At 45.4% G+C, this 14,357-nt stretch overlaps 1 protein-coding gene across 2 annotated transcripts; it reads left to right on the forward strand.

Annotated features, from left to right (window-relative positions):
* Nucleotides 1-1,048: 1,048 nt before the first annotated feature.
* On the forward strand, nucleotides 1,049-13,955 carry CRHBP (corticotropin releasing hormone binding protein). 2 transcript variants are annotated; one of them, XM_084802301.1, is made up of 7 exons: nucleotides 1,049-1,318; nucleotides 1,657-1,750; nucleotides 2,051-2,208; nucleotides 3,669-3,879; nucleotides 5,596-5,744; nucleotides 9,192-9,309; nucleotides 13,266-13,955. In XM_084802301.1, exons 1-7 carry the CDS (start codon nucleotides 1,238-1,240, stop codon nucleotides 13,424-13,426), a joined length of 972 nt encoding a protein of 323 aa, XP_084658427.1. In that variant the 5' UTR covers nucleotides 1,049-1,237; the 3' UTR covers nucleotides 13,427-13,955. The 2 variants fall into 2 exon arrangements, with proteins under 2 accessions (XP_084658427.1, XP_084658428.1); XM_084802302.1 differs by lacking the exon at nucleotides 1,049-1,318 and having other exon boundaries at nucleotides 1,740-1,826.
* Nucleotides 13,956-14,357: the final 402 nt, after the last annotated feature.

Genomic DNA, 14,357 nt, shown 5'->3' on the forward strand with positions numbered 1-14,357 from the left:
GTTATAAACATGTTTTTGTTTTGATCCCAAGTGTGGGATGGGAAATGAATGGACTTGTGAGAGGTCAGGTGATGTTCATCCACTAGAAGATGAACCACCTCATGTGGGGGCTTGGTTTTTGCCAGCTGAGACACATCTTAGTGTATACACACGCGCGCGCGCGCGCGCGCGCACACACACACACACACACGTATATATACACACATATATAAATATATGCTTTATATAATATATGATCCTATATATATAATTACATATAAATATATAATCCCAAACCAGGAGGTGGGGGCTTTTTGGGTCTTGATATTGTTTGGCTGTTCATTGCTCTCCTTCGAGACACTCTTAGAGAGAACCACTGCAGAGAACATTTCGGGGCTCCAGGTCCTGCTGCTCCAGGTTCCAGCAGCAACTTTGGTTGAATTACTGGTCTGCTGAAATCCTGAAATCCTATACCAGGGGAATTGCTCCCAGGAACTGGGTCCAAAAAGGTCTACTTCTCCTGTTCCCATAAACCTCTTTTCTATCTAGGGTAGGTGGCTTGGAAGGGAGGTATAAGCACTGAAGAACCTCAAATAAGGTAGGTTTAGAAAAGTTGTGGACTTCAATTTCTGCAGTATTTTGTAAAAAACCAGGCTCTGTCAACGCTTTGAAGCTGGAGGCACCTCATGTTTCTTAAGGGGGCACGTGATAGTCGCACTGATACTGCTCCCTGGCCGTTCCCATGAGGATCCCATGCACAGTTATATGACTGGGCCCCATGATGAGGTCATATGTGTCTGGATACTTCACGCAATTGTATAACTTTGTCACTTTTGTTTTTTTCAAAATTACAATGTCCCTGAATACATATAATATGAGTGTAATATGATGTTTGACAGCCCAAGTAAAACGCCTGCCCTCAGACTGCCTCTGTCTCCTTCCTTCTCCTGTATTTCGGGTCAGTCACAGGTTCTCGTGATTGAAGTCATTCTTGGTGAATAATCCTGGGACAGGCTGAGAGCTGGACCCTCGTCATTGCCACGTATTTTGTCACCGAGGCAGGGTAACCCATGGTAACTAAGCTCCCGATCAGTTAAGGGGCAGAGAGCCTCCCCTCTCTCCACTGCTCTATAAAAGAGACCCAGTGAAGGGACCCCAGCAGCCTCGAGCTCTCAGCGTGGGCGAAGGTGTGGGAAGGAACGGCTAAGATCTCTGCAGCCGAGCCAGTGAGCGCACCAGCTGCAGAGACAAGGCCAGCATGCCACCGAATTTCAAACTCCAATGTCACTTCATTCTGCTCCTCCTGACAGCCCTAAGGGGGGAGAGCCGGTACCTAGAGGTGAGCCATCCTTCCTTGATTCTTAACACGTTTACGGTGAGTACTCAGCCAGGGACAGCAGGCAGGCTTTTGATTCTGTGTCTGCCGCACCCTTTCCCCCTTGATTTACCTAGACTTTCTCCTTGCCTCTGGGCATCCTAACTGCCTGCCTTTCTCTGGCCTGGGTACACTGATCTGATCGACAGAGTGTAAGACTCTCTCTTTCTAGACTAGGGAGACATGGACTTCCCCCACGCCCCTCTTGTCTTCTCTGAGCTTCCACAAGGCTGCCTTGCTCTTGGTTCACTTTCTTTCGTTCCCTCTGAACTTTGCCGGACCGAATCCACTTTCCCTGCCAGATGCAGGACGCCTTGGACTACGACCCTTTCCTGCTCTTCAGCGCCAATCTCAAGAGGGACCTGGCAGAGGAGCAGCCATACCGCCGGGCTCTGAGTGAGTTGGGGCTGTCCTGCTCGGGTGTGTGGGCGCCTGGGAGGCGGGAGGCTGGAGCTCCGCACCTAGGACACAGGTTTGCGGGATCTCCAGTCTGGGGAAGGGGGCGGGGGGCGGGGCTCGCTGGGACCTCCGGGTTGTGGCATCTGAAAAGGCGCTTTCCAAACCAAAGCTAGGGACCCCAGCGCTGCCTAAGCCGGGAGCTCCAGTTTGGGGCGCGCTGCAGAGCCGGAGAATGGAGAGTGCTGTGAACAGCTTCCTTAGGCAGCTGGGGACCCCGGGCTCCATGCTCTCTACCAGGGTGCCTGGACATGCTGAGCCTCTCTGGCCAGTTCACCTTCACCGCCGATCGGCCACAGCTGCACTGCGCCGCTTTCTTCATCGCGGAACCGGAGGAGTTCATCACTATCCACTACGATTTGGTCTCCATCGACTGCCAGGGTGGGGAATTTCTGAAGGTGAGGGGGTCCCCACTCAACGCAGTCCCAGCCCGAGCGCCCCTAAGCGTGACCACATGGGGGACAACTCTGAACCAATAAGTGCCTGAGTCGCAGAAGCGCACCGGGGGAGCCCAAGAGGTCGGATTCCAAGGAAGGGGCTCGTCCCATTTACTGCAGGTCTAGCGCCCCTGGACGCCGGTGGTTTAATTTCTCTTCCGTGCTCTCCCCAACTCCTGGGAACTTCCTAGCATTTGAACTGGCAGTGTGAGACGCTGTAATGTAATCTGAGGCAGACAAAAAACATGGCAGAAGTCTACCGCTAGAATAGACGAATTCTCCTTTTGCTCCCTGAGTTCTGGACCCATCTCGCTCTTCCTGGAGCGGAGAGACTCTTGAGAGCCAGGCTGATGGAGTAGTAAGGCACTAGTTGGGGGAAGGATGCTGAAAGCAGGTATAGTTTGAGATTAGCAAGAGTCACCCAGCCCCCACAGCGTCCCCCTCCACAGCCACACAGGTCAGCTGAGGGAGGCTGCGTGGAGCCCTACTGCCCCAGGAAAACAATTAGGCTTAAGACCGCCAAAGTAGAGCCATCTGGGACCCTGACAAGCTCGCTAGAAATAACTTGCAAGCCTGTTGTTGCCAATTTTGCTATGATGGACTCATTAAAATGGAGGCCTGCGGTGATTTTTTGAGAGCAGTGTCAAGTTGACTTTGACCCTTTGTCCCAGGAAGCAAAGAGGAAATCTTACAAGGTTTACTAGCCAGCACCACCTGACTGCGGCATTTATAAATATATAAAAAATAATAATAACTTGAAGTGACTTCTTTCTTTAATGTGAAGAGTGAACCGCTGCCAAAGAAGCCTGATGCTCTAACCTTCCCAAACCCCTCACCTGCCCCCTTCACTCCCTCATTTTGACACAATCACCCCAGGTTAGCTGCAAACCACGATGCTCGCCCTCAGCCTCCGAGGTCCTGGGATTATTACAAACACCCTCCATCATACCCAGATCCGTTGTTAGCATTCTTTTCTTTGAGATATGTTGCTATTCACATTTCCCTGATAAGAGGAAAATAGAAACCGAAGTCAAATGAAATCCGAACAGTGCTCCAGTAGAGTTCACCTGGACGTGGAAAAGACAGAGGGAAAAAAATCAGTGTTGTGCGTAATTAATTTCCTTTTACCAAATTAGGTGATAAAGTATGAAAAGATGTGCTAACTTAGCAACTTTGAAGGCTTACGCAGAAAAAAATATTAATCAGTAATATTACTTGCAACCAACATGCATGGGGTCTAAATATATATGAATGAAAAGCAGGCAGGCTGTGAATAGGGGCTGTGAGTTCCTCACCTACAACTGAAGACTCCTTGCCGGGGAGCTTTGCCCTTTCTTCTCGGCAAAGTCTGGTTCAGGAGCTGGTGAAAGTTTCCGTTTCAGTCTGTATATTGTTGTTGTTGTTGTTGTTATGATTTGAAGGTATTTGATGGTTGGATCCTCAAAGGGGAGCATTTCCCAAGTTCCCAGGACCACCCTCTCCCCACGGCGAAGCGGTACACAGATTTCTGTGAGAGCGGTCTTTCTAGAAGGAGCATCAGGTCTTCCCAGAATGTGGCCATGGTCTTCTTCCGGATCTATGAACCCGGAAATGGATTCACACTGACCATAGAGAGAGAGCCCAACCTTTTCCGTAAGTAAGCTCAAGCAAAAGACAGGACAGTGGGAGGTGGTCACCCCTACTTTGTAGAGATGGCATCACCTCACAGACTGAAACCAAGGAATGCTGTGGACTCTTTATTTGTTGTTATGAAAATTAAACCACAGGTTTGTTTTTGTTTAATTTCCCAGGCTAGGTAACACTCTAGCATATGCTATATACACTTCTATTTTCCTCCAAAGCCTTGTTGTGCCCTCTCAAGGCATTATAATGGGTTCAGTAACCAACTTTCATCTCCAAAACCATCCCACAGATGCAGGATAAGCTTCATAAACAAAGACTAAAAGGCCATGCTTCTGAGACAGGCGGGCGGACATGGTGCCCTAAGGAGAGGAGTGAACCCGAGTGCCTTTGTGCCTCCTTCTGTTATCTTCTCCCTCAAAGTCACGACCGTAATCAGTTCATTTCTGATAGAGAAACACATGGAATGTGCTGTAAAACTATAGAGCCACAGCTGGAAGAGGGTGGTTTTGAGCAAACTGAGTTCCCACATCGGCTTATTTCCTCATTAAGAGAAAAACCTGGGAGCTAGAGATACAGTCAAGCGGCAAACCGCTTGTGTGAGGATACACAAAACTTGGGTTCAAACTCTGGCACTAGTGAGAGAAGAAGGGAGGGAGAGAAGGAGGCTGGAAGGAGAGAGAGAGAGAGAGAGAGAGAGAGAGAGAGAGAGAGAGACAGACAGACTGAAAAGCTGAGAAGTAGAGTGACAGGAAAACATATGCTTCTTGCCGCCCCCCCTCCCCCACCCCCGCATTTGCTCATAAGGAATCAAAAGATGTCTCTAGAATTGTCAAGGAATTTCCCTTCATTCTGACATTAAATATAAGTAAAAATATAAGGAGGTAGGTCAGCAGAAAGGCAAATCCCATGTCTCAGTTTCTTAGATAGAAAAAGAATTTGGTTTTAAGTTTGGACTGGAAGTTTAAAAAAAAAAATTACAGAAAACCTTGAGACTCCCAAGATTTAAAAATTGACCATTTTACATTACTTAATACCCAGCAAATCTGCACTAGGTGTAAAACCGTTCTCTATTTTGTTCTCACCTTCTTTGGTCACTCTCATGAAATCTTTAGAACAAAATTACTCATGGCTTTATTATTTAAAAAGTAACACGGTGGCTCCAAAGTCTGTGGGTGAGGATTTAGCATGGGATTAGGTTCCAGCTTCAAGGCTGAGCCTTGTTCATTCTCCCAACTTGGACCTAGACCCAACTCCACAGACGTGCCTAGGATTGCTCTCAGGTGTGTGGTTTGCCTGGTAAAGCGTTTGTACCTTAGGACTGTTAGAAACCACAGACAAAGGTGAGCAACCTTTCCTCCCGTCCCCCGTAGCCGGTGCTTCCTGACAATATTCACATGTCATTGAGTTCTGTTCCCCTGCTGGGCAGGAAACCTAGCCAGGGAGGTCCAGCCTTTGGATGTTGTTTAACCTACAAAAATGTTTGGCACCATTCATATCCTGGGGCACATGTGACAAGTGGGCCCCAGGTTGGACATAGTTACTAGGTCACGAACTGAAATCTAGGATAAAGATTTCATGAATACACGCACACACACACACGTATATATACATACATATGTGTGTATATATGTATGTATATATACATATATATGTGTGTGTATATATATATATACACACACACAGCATTCCAAATAATGTAATTGCAACTTCTTTTTCCTTCTAAAGCTTGCAATGTCATCTCCCAAACCCCGAGTGGAAGGTTCACTCTGGTGGTTCCACGCCAGCACCAAAACTGCAGCTTCTCCATCATTTACCCGGTGGTAATCAAGATCTCTGACCTCACCCTGGGCCACGCGAACGGCCTTCAGTTAAAGGTCAGTGGCTCGCTTGCTCCTTGGCCATTTGGTAAGGCTACTGGCTTTTTTTCAGAGGTGGAGCACACCTTGTGTCAGGAAGCTGACGCAGCGTGGCCTCCCTCATGCTGTCCCGGCTTCCTCCACATCTGTTTCAGTCACGCTGCAAGCAAACACTCAGGTGCCTATCCTGACTGCTCTACTGTCTCTCTTGTAACATAGGAAATGCTTTTCAGTTGGTAAAGCTGCAGTATGTAATTACAATTGGACACTCTTGTACTTTCCTCTTTTACAAAAATCCTCTCCGCGCCGAGCCTCCTGTGAGTCATCGACGCAGCTGCCTTCTTGATTATTGGAATTTTCTTTTGGTAGAAGGAAGTCCCTTTCATTGACAGCACTCCTCTATGAAAGAATGCTAACGGTGGCATAAAATATGAAATTGGATTTTGATATCGCAAGAAGCAGTCAAGTTTCCAAGAGCATGCTATATGACATTTTGCCTAAAAAAAAAAAAAATAGCTGTGAAATTCCTACCAACCAGCTTTCTTATCAGCTTCTGTGCGTGACTTAAAAATGAATGCTGGCTTGACTGCGTCTATTTGCACAGACAGTGACTTCTCTGTGAGTCACCATCATTTCCTTTTCCTTGTTCACAGGCCTAAGTTAAGATAACACATGCATTTGGTGGCATCAGAGGCATACAGATTTTTTTTGAAAACTAAAGAAGAAATGGGACCCAGGAAAATAATTTATAGTCAATTACCTCTAGCCCCCAGACTCATGCGTCTCTGCCTCCTCTTTGTTTTTGGACCTTGATTGAGGAGTGATCCTTTGATAAGAATGCCTGAGTGCTTTGGGTCCAACCCAGGGCGTTTGCATGGCCTGCCGTTCTTCACGTACAAGATAGTTGATGGGAGGCATATTAACATATTAGGACATCTGTGTTTTAGGTTGTTGAAGCTCTAAGAATGATGCTGGTATTCTCCTTAACATGTTAGCATCTACTGTGTTATAGGCATCGTTCCTTTAAAATTCTATGTTTTGAGGCTTGGGTTTTGAGAGCTGGGTATGGTGGTTTATACTTGTAATCCCAGCTCTAGGAGACTGAGATAAGACAACTTCTTGTGCCAGGCTGGCCTGGATTACATACACTGATCTTCCCTTTACTAGTACTGCCAAAAAAAAAAAAAAAAATGATGATGATGATAAATTCCTTTGTACAAGGGACTATCCTAGATTCTAAAAATAAGCAGTGAAGAAGGCAGATCCTGCTCACAGGGAACCTATTTTCTTAGTTGAGTGACACAGGCAAAATTATTGCAGATTTCAAATCACGGTAAGCTTGTACAAAATAAATTTTTTAAAAATGCAGTCTGGTGGTTTGATAGACAGAGAGAACTGCCCGAGACAATGTGGTCAGGGAAGGAAACTTGAGAAAATGCTTGGTTTGACTGGAGCACTAGATCAGAAGGAGTGAGCAGAGGGACCAGCGCTGCCCAGGCAGAAACAGGCTTATCGGACCCTAGAAACAGGAAGAAGCAAGGTAGAAAGGAAGATGGGCAGTGCCAGAGCGTGCCGTCCACCGGAAGACGGCTGTGAGCAGCAGGTGTACTGGGAAGGCTGTTGGGGTCCGGGTCAGGTGGGAAATGACCTTATGTGTGCTGCCTGAAGGTCAGTCTCTCTTCCACCTGGTGAAGGGGCTGGGGACACGCTGCCTTTTTCATGGCCCCTGTGAGAGAGGTCTTGGTTGCTGCTAGCGAACCACTCAAGATCCTTTTGTTAAGCCCTTCAGCTCTCTTATGTGCTGGGAGGTGAGACTTCATAGTGTTCATAGTGAGTAGTGGGACTTGGCTTCCCATTCAACAAGCTGCGGTGAGCCTTTGGCACAGGGTGGTAAACCTAGCAAGAGATGGGGAGAGCTTAAAACGTCAACAGAGACGTACAGGAGTTGCTGCTGAGGCCCAGAACCCGAGAGGGGTTCCCATGCCGTTCACTTTCCGCCACTGTTTACCAGAAAACCTGAGAGGATTATAAAAAGGAGAAAGCTGTCATCGCTCGCTCACCAAGTGGAAATTTCCGTCTATCCTACTCGTGGGAGAGGCAATTACGTTCTTTCACTCCTAAATAGTTTATTTGACTCCCGGTTCACAAACTTGTGCACAGTGGGCCTAATTAAATCTTTATTTCATCATGTATCGAATGAAGTTATGTTTGAAGTACCTAGGCATACAGACATGCACATAGTAGGTTCTTTAAATATAAGCAGCCCCTGTTGTCTCCCTCCCTTGGCCGAATAATGCATTATTCAATGCCCTAATTGAAGTTCCCACCACATCCCGGCATTCTTCTCAATGTCTGCTATGTGTGCACCTGCGTGGATGGGTGTTTAAAGACCTCAGTTTTAAATTTTGGCTCCTATGTGTCAGGGTTTGGCTGGTTAACTTCTGGATACCTGCCACATACCACTAGGTCTCCCAATGAGTACACGTCAATGAATAACAGGGTCACAGGCAAACCTAGCTACATGGGTGATGGGGAGACGGTGGAAAATGAAAAGGAGGCAGGATTTAAAACTTCCTTAGGAACGTAATACACATTTGCAGTTCAGTCCTCGAACCCCAACACTTGGGAGGATTGGCATGGATTCAGGGCAGATCGGAGCATGTGAAACAGGGCCCAAGTGCATCATTTGAGACTGAGAATGCATCCTTTCTGTGGGTTGAGTGAGGCACAGAAATCACTGTGCCTGAGATGTGTGGTGCGAGGATTTGGGAAGCAGGAAATGATGGTTTCGGAGCCTTACAACGACTTCTTCTTTTGAGTAACGTGGAAATAATTTGTTTTCGTTGAAAGGAAGGAGTAAATGGTAAGTTTGGCTAACTTTAGTCCCAAATCACAGTTCTATTCTTTTTAAAATATACCCATGAGTAATCTTAAATCCTTATTTGTGGAAGAGACATGTTCCGAGAACAGAAATATTCCGTCATTAGCAAGAGGAAAGGAAGTAAGCTGAGGGAGAACATAGAATTTTAATATACAAATTATAGTATAATTATAAACTGCAGGTGAGCAGGCTTTGTTCGCTCCGTGTGCTTTGAGATAGCCCAGTGACTCGCGTGTGTCCAAGTACTCCCAGGTTCTGCCTTCCTACATCTTATTCTGAGCTTACAAATTCCTGTTTCATTTTTACAGCCTTTAAAGCTAGCCCTGAAAAAGCACACATACATTTAAACACAACGAACCGACTGACTTAGAAAACTGACTCTTGAGAGGTCTTGTTTTGTTTGTTTTTGTTTTTGTATTCACTTTAAACAATATCCCCAATCTCTGCCGGCCAAGTCAAGGCACAGGCACAAGCTGAAAGCTAACAAGGGTGTTTTTCCCCCCGATCCGTCCTGGGCTCAGTTTGACCTATATAATTGGTTTACCTGCATCTTGCTTTGTCTATCGGCTGCTATATTCTCTTAGAAACCTGTGGCTGGCTGTGGCGGAACTGGCGACTTTGTGGAGCTGCTGGGAGGAACTGGATTGGATCCATCCAAGATGATGCCTTTAGCAGACCTGTGCTTCCCCTTTCACGGCCCTGGTGAGACAGTTCTTCAGTTGTCATTTATGTGGCTTGTCTGGGTTACTTTCTTAAATAACTTTCAACTTTTCATATGCAGGAAGATAAATTCTACCATAAAAAAAACCATTTTATCTGTGGAGCCAATGTGAGAATTTTTACTTTAGAGCCTATGTATAAGGTCAGAACTTACTCCCTGAGTGTCAGGAATCAAGAGAGAAACCCATGGAACAGCTAGAATGTGTATTTAAGAAAAAACTTAAAAAGACAGTGTTTCAGCCAAGGCTACACAGAGAAACCCTGTCTCAAAAAAAAAAAAAAAAAAGACAATGTTTCTCCACTTTAGGGAAGATCTCTGCTTTTATCCTTGGGAGACTAACTTGTTTGTTGGCTGACAGTTCAAGTAGTAAAAGTATCAGTGATCGGTAACAGTAGAATAATGAAATAATAACTAACCTTACAAAAAAAACCCCTAATTTTACTACCTGTGTATGATACATACTTATATATGTGTACATCTGTGTATACAGGTATGTATAGATATATCTATTTGTGCATACAATATGCATATGTGTATATTATGGGGATTGGATTACTTATAGCCACATATACAGCAGAGCAAGTAAGACTTCTAGAATATCTCTGAGGCCCTGAATTTCCCCAACTTCTACAGCTATACCAGCCCCTCAAAGGCCATTGCAACCCAGAGGCAAATTCTGATGCCTCCAAGTGGTCATCATTGATAAAAAGCTGCTTTAGGATGCAGCTGCCAAGTGGGGCCAGCTCTGCCTTGCCAGGTACCAAAGAGGATGATGCCTCTGTGCTCAAGCTAAGGTGTATGAGGATTGGGGTCTGAACTACTGACTTCACGATCAAACTAATAATTGTATGTTATTAGTGGGGTGAAGGAAGATTACATAGAACAAACTCTATAAAGGGCGTCCTCGAACCTGTACTCCACGTGACAAGAATGGTTGGTAATCTGGAAAGAGACAGACTAAAACCAAAGGCAAAGAGCACCAATGCCAAACTGCACAGACCGTTCCCGACAGAGCCCCCGCCTCTCCCACTCCTACAGACCCCCTTCCCCAGCTGGGTAATGAACTCGCAAAGCCGACTGCAGTTCTGATCAGCTATGTCACCAGTATTTTCTCTCTCTGAGATAATGCTGAGCCCTCAGGAAACCAAACAGCTCTGGCTGGGCAGGTGTGGTGGTGCGCACCTTTAATCCCAGCACCCGGGGGGAGAGGTGGAGGCAGGCAGATCTCTGTGAGTTCGAGGCCAGCCTGGTCTACAACACGAGTCCAGGGCAGCCAAGGCTAGACATAGAAAAACCAAAATCATGCTCACAGACAGGAAGGCCTGCTGTGTCCTGCCCCCTCTTCAGGTGTATGGTGTAGCCATGGCTGTGAGACTGGACTAAGTCAACTTATCTCATTGAGGCAAAGATTGCTTCCTAAAGTTGTCTTCCCTAAGGCTGAGAGGATATTTCTGGTTTTTGAGATAGGGTCTCACTACACAGGCCAGGCTGGCATTGGCTCCTTTGTCTTCCTGCCTCAGCCTTTGGACACCTTTAGGGACGTGTACTTGAGGGAAGCAAAAAGACATGAATGTGAGGAATGCTTTGGGACTTACAGAGAGACAGTTGGAGTCACACTGCTTCTGCTTGAATTATAGGACCTGGGCCAAAAATTCCTCCTTTGTATAAATTATAAACAGTACTGAATCCAATGTTAAGGGATTTAAAGCCTTTTGGTTAATTAACTTTTTGGTTAATTTTGAATTGTTTAAGTTTCTTTCTTACTTCTAAAATTTTTTTTTTCTTTTTCTTTCTTTGTTTTTTGTTTTTTCAAGACAGGGTTTCTCTGTGTAGTCCTGGCTGTCCTGGACTCACTTTGTAGACCAGGCTGGCCTCGAACTCAAGCAATCTGCCTGCCTCTGCCTCCCAAGTGCTGGGATTAAAGGCGTGCGCCACCACCGCCCGGCTCCATTTTTTTTTCTTATTCATTTATTTGTGCAGTGCTAGGGACCATATTCAGGGCCTCACACATATGTGAAGTGCTTTCCCCACTGAGCTATGTCTCTGGCATATCTAGCTTTTTTTTTTTTTAAAGATTTATTAATTTATTACATACACAGTGTTTTGCCTGCAGGCCAGAAGTGGGTATCAGATCTCATTATAGATGGTTGCTGGGAATTGAACTCAGGACCTCTGGAAAAGCAGACAGTGCTCTTAACCTCTGAGCCATCTCTCCAGGCCCATATCTAGCTTTGTTCCCTTCTTTCATCCTCCGTGTTTCCATGTGCTCTAAGTTTAATCCAAAACCACAGATCTATTAGAGACCCGGCCACTTTCAATTGAATTTTGTTAGAAATTATGTCAAGACAAATCATATGCACATCAACTAAAGGAGATAGGATATGTTCAATGTGACACCAGAAAGATAAACAGCCTCCTGAATTATCTAAAGAAAATAAACGTAGCTCTCTATGCAGAAGGTAAGCTAGGTTTTCCTCAAGTTTGTATTAAAAAAAAATATCAAGGTTAAAACATCATGTTTTCAAATAGACCTTTTACCTTAATAACATTATCGTGCTGTTTTGCATCATTCGTGCCTCCAGGGATGTGTCTGGGAGGCACCTGTGACACAGTGACACAGTGGCAGTGGTAGCATGTCTCAAAATTGAGAAATACCCTGTAGATACAAAATATGAAGGGGAAAGACTGAGAAAATTAAAATAGCAGAGAGAGTATAGAACGCATGTCAGGAATCAGACGGCTGCTAGAGACATAAATGGAAAGTAATTTTTTGTAACGAAAACAACGTGACTGTTCAGGCAGACCTGCCAGGAGAAGCGAGGAAACCTGTGTCAGATGCCCGTACAGATAATGAAAATATTGGATGTCAGCCATGTGAGACTGTTCAAAGCTAGTCCACACCAGGGCAGTTTTAAAAGGCATTGGTAAACACTTGATACTAGCACCATATTCATGGGGAGGAGGTCCCCCTCGGTCACAGTCATAGGGAAGGGGGATTGGGGTGAAAGTGGGAGGGAGGGAGGAATGAGAGGATGCATGGGATGGGATAGAAAATGAGATGTAATATGAATTATTTTATTCTTCAATAAAAATGTGTGTTTTTTTTTTTTTAAAAGGCATTGGTAAACAATAGAACTGTGGCTCTCAATCTTTTGGGGTCAAAGGATCCTTGGGAAAGGTCACATATCGGATATCCTGCATATTAGATATTTGTATTATAACTGTAGCAAAATTATAGTTTGAAGTAGCAATGAAATAATTTCATGGCATCACTACAACGTGAGAAATTGTATTAAAGGGTCACAGCATCAGGACAGTTGAGAAACACTGCAACAGAACAAAAGCCTATTTTGGTTGCCCACTCTGTGCAAATGGGTTTTCATGCACATGTAAAACGTAGCCGTTTATCTAGGCTAAGACTATATAGTAAATGATACTGTCTGGCCCGCACAACCAACCAACAGTATAGTGCCCCCTCTCATCACTAACTGCCACTTACCACCCCGGACTCTGTCCTCACCCTAAACTGTCCTTGTAACTTTCCACCCTCTCCCTAGAGGTCAGTGTTGTGTCCGAGAAGGGCCCGCATGGCACAGAGTTCACTGGTCACCTTTGTCCCCTTTGCCACCTGAGCACTGCAGGTGGGAGAAAAGGCCAAGGGCCAAAGAGTCATTTTATCTCTTTGTAGTCAGCTTTCTTGAGATGCCCTGTATGTGCAGAAAAAAGGCTGGGTCAAGTTCATGATTCTCCGGCTAATTTTATATATATATATAAATTTCGACTGAAACTGACTTGATTGTGTGAGAGCAAGCCGTCTGTGCCCATCCCCAACCCTTTCACTGCGGTTAACATACGTAGCAGACAGTACTGCTTTCATTATAATGTTCTCTAACCTGTTGGAAACCGTTTACTTCCTTGCTCCCCCAACTAACTATAGCCCAGATGAAAATTAGCTGTGACAATGCTGTGGTGCGCATGGTCTCCAGCGGGAAACACATTAACCGTGTGACGTTTGAGTATCGGCAGTTGGAGCCATCGGAGCTAGAAACCTCGACCGGAAACAGCATCCCGGAATTCTGTCTGTCTGGTCTTCAGTGACTGACGTGCTGCTAGCTGAGTGAGTTCTTGACAGCTATTGTGTACGATCTGGATGACAGCCCGGGAAAAGCCTTCCGGGCCAGTCAGTGTCCCAAGCCTTGAACACATGCACGCATGAGTTCCAATTTTGCTTCCTTTTTGTTGTAATTTATCAATGGCAGAAAGCAGGCGGCAAGTTGCTGTTGGAAATGCTGGGCAGTCTTGGTGTGCTGCAGGTGTGAACTGGTGAACGGGAAGAGTACAGCAAGTGAGAAAAAAACCAGTTGTGTGGCAAAGGCAGACACCACAGAGAGGGAAATGGCAGCATGCGTGGTTTCATGACAGAAGAAAAAAGTGTCAAAGTCTTGTGTATACCAAAGGAATTGTATCTGTTATTTTTACTTCCTACTTCTGTTTACACATTGTAGTTATTAGTTATTAATTGGTAGTACTTGTTTTTTTTTAACAACACTTTGTAGCATGGGGACTGAAACACTCTTTCCATTCATAAATCCAAATGTGAATAAATATACTCATCTTAGCATCTTGACAGTCTGATGTATTTATTGGCTTTCCTAGGAGGTTCCTGCCTTCATTACCCACCCACCCCAAAACAAAACAAAACAAAGCAAAACAAACGTTTCCATGTGATGCACACCCAAGCCATGGACCAAACTGTTTTTGATTCCTTGCATCTGACAGAACTCTGGTGGCTGGGTTATGCAGGACAGAGGGAAATAATGCAGTGTGATCCTAAGTCACTTAGTCCCTGGCCAGGAAATACAGAGCAGACACGCATCTTTCTCAAGCCTCAGAAGACACTCAGCGTACATGTCTTCATCACAGAGGACGTTTGCGGCAGGAAGAGTGAGGGCCTTACACGCCTCTCAGAGATGCAATTTGTAGAAATCTGAGTGCTTTGCTTTAGAGCCTGCCTGTGTCTGAGAAGGGG

Source organism: Acomys minous (assembly GCF_964271855.1).
Source record: "Acomys minous genome assembly, chromosome: 11".
Lineage (NCBI taxonomy): Eukaryota > Metazoa > Chordata > Mammalia > Rodentia > Muridae > Acomys > Acomys minous.

Coding starts and splice junctions, on each gene's coding strand:
- CRHBP (XM_084802301.1), top strand. CDS start 1,238: ATGCCACCGAATTTCAAACTCCAATGTCACTTCATTCTGCTCCTCCTG. Junction 1,319..1,656: donor GGGAGAGCCGGTACCTAGAG/GTGAGCCATCCT, acceptor TTTCCCTGCCAG/ATGCAGGACGCCTTGGACTA. Junction 1,751..2,050: donor GCCATACCGCCGGGCTCTGA/GTGAGTTGGGGC, acceptor GCTCTCTACCAG/GGTGCCTGGACATGCTGAGC.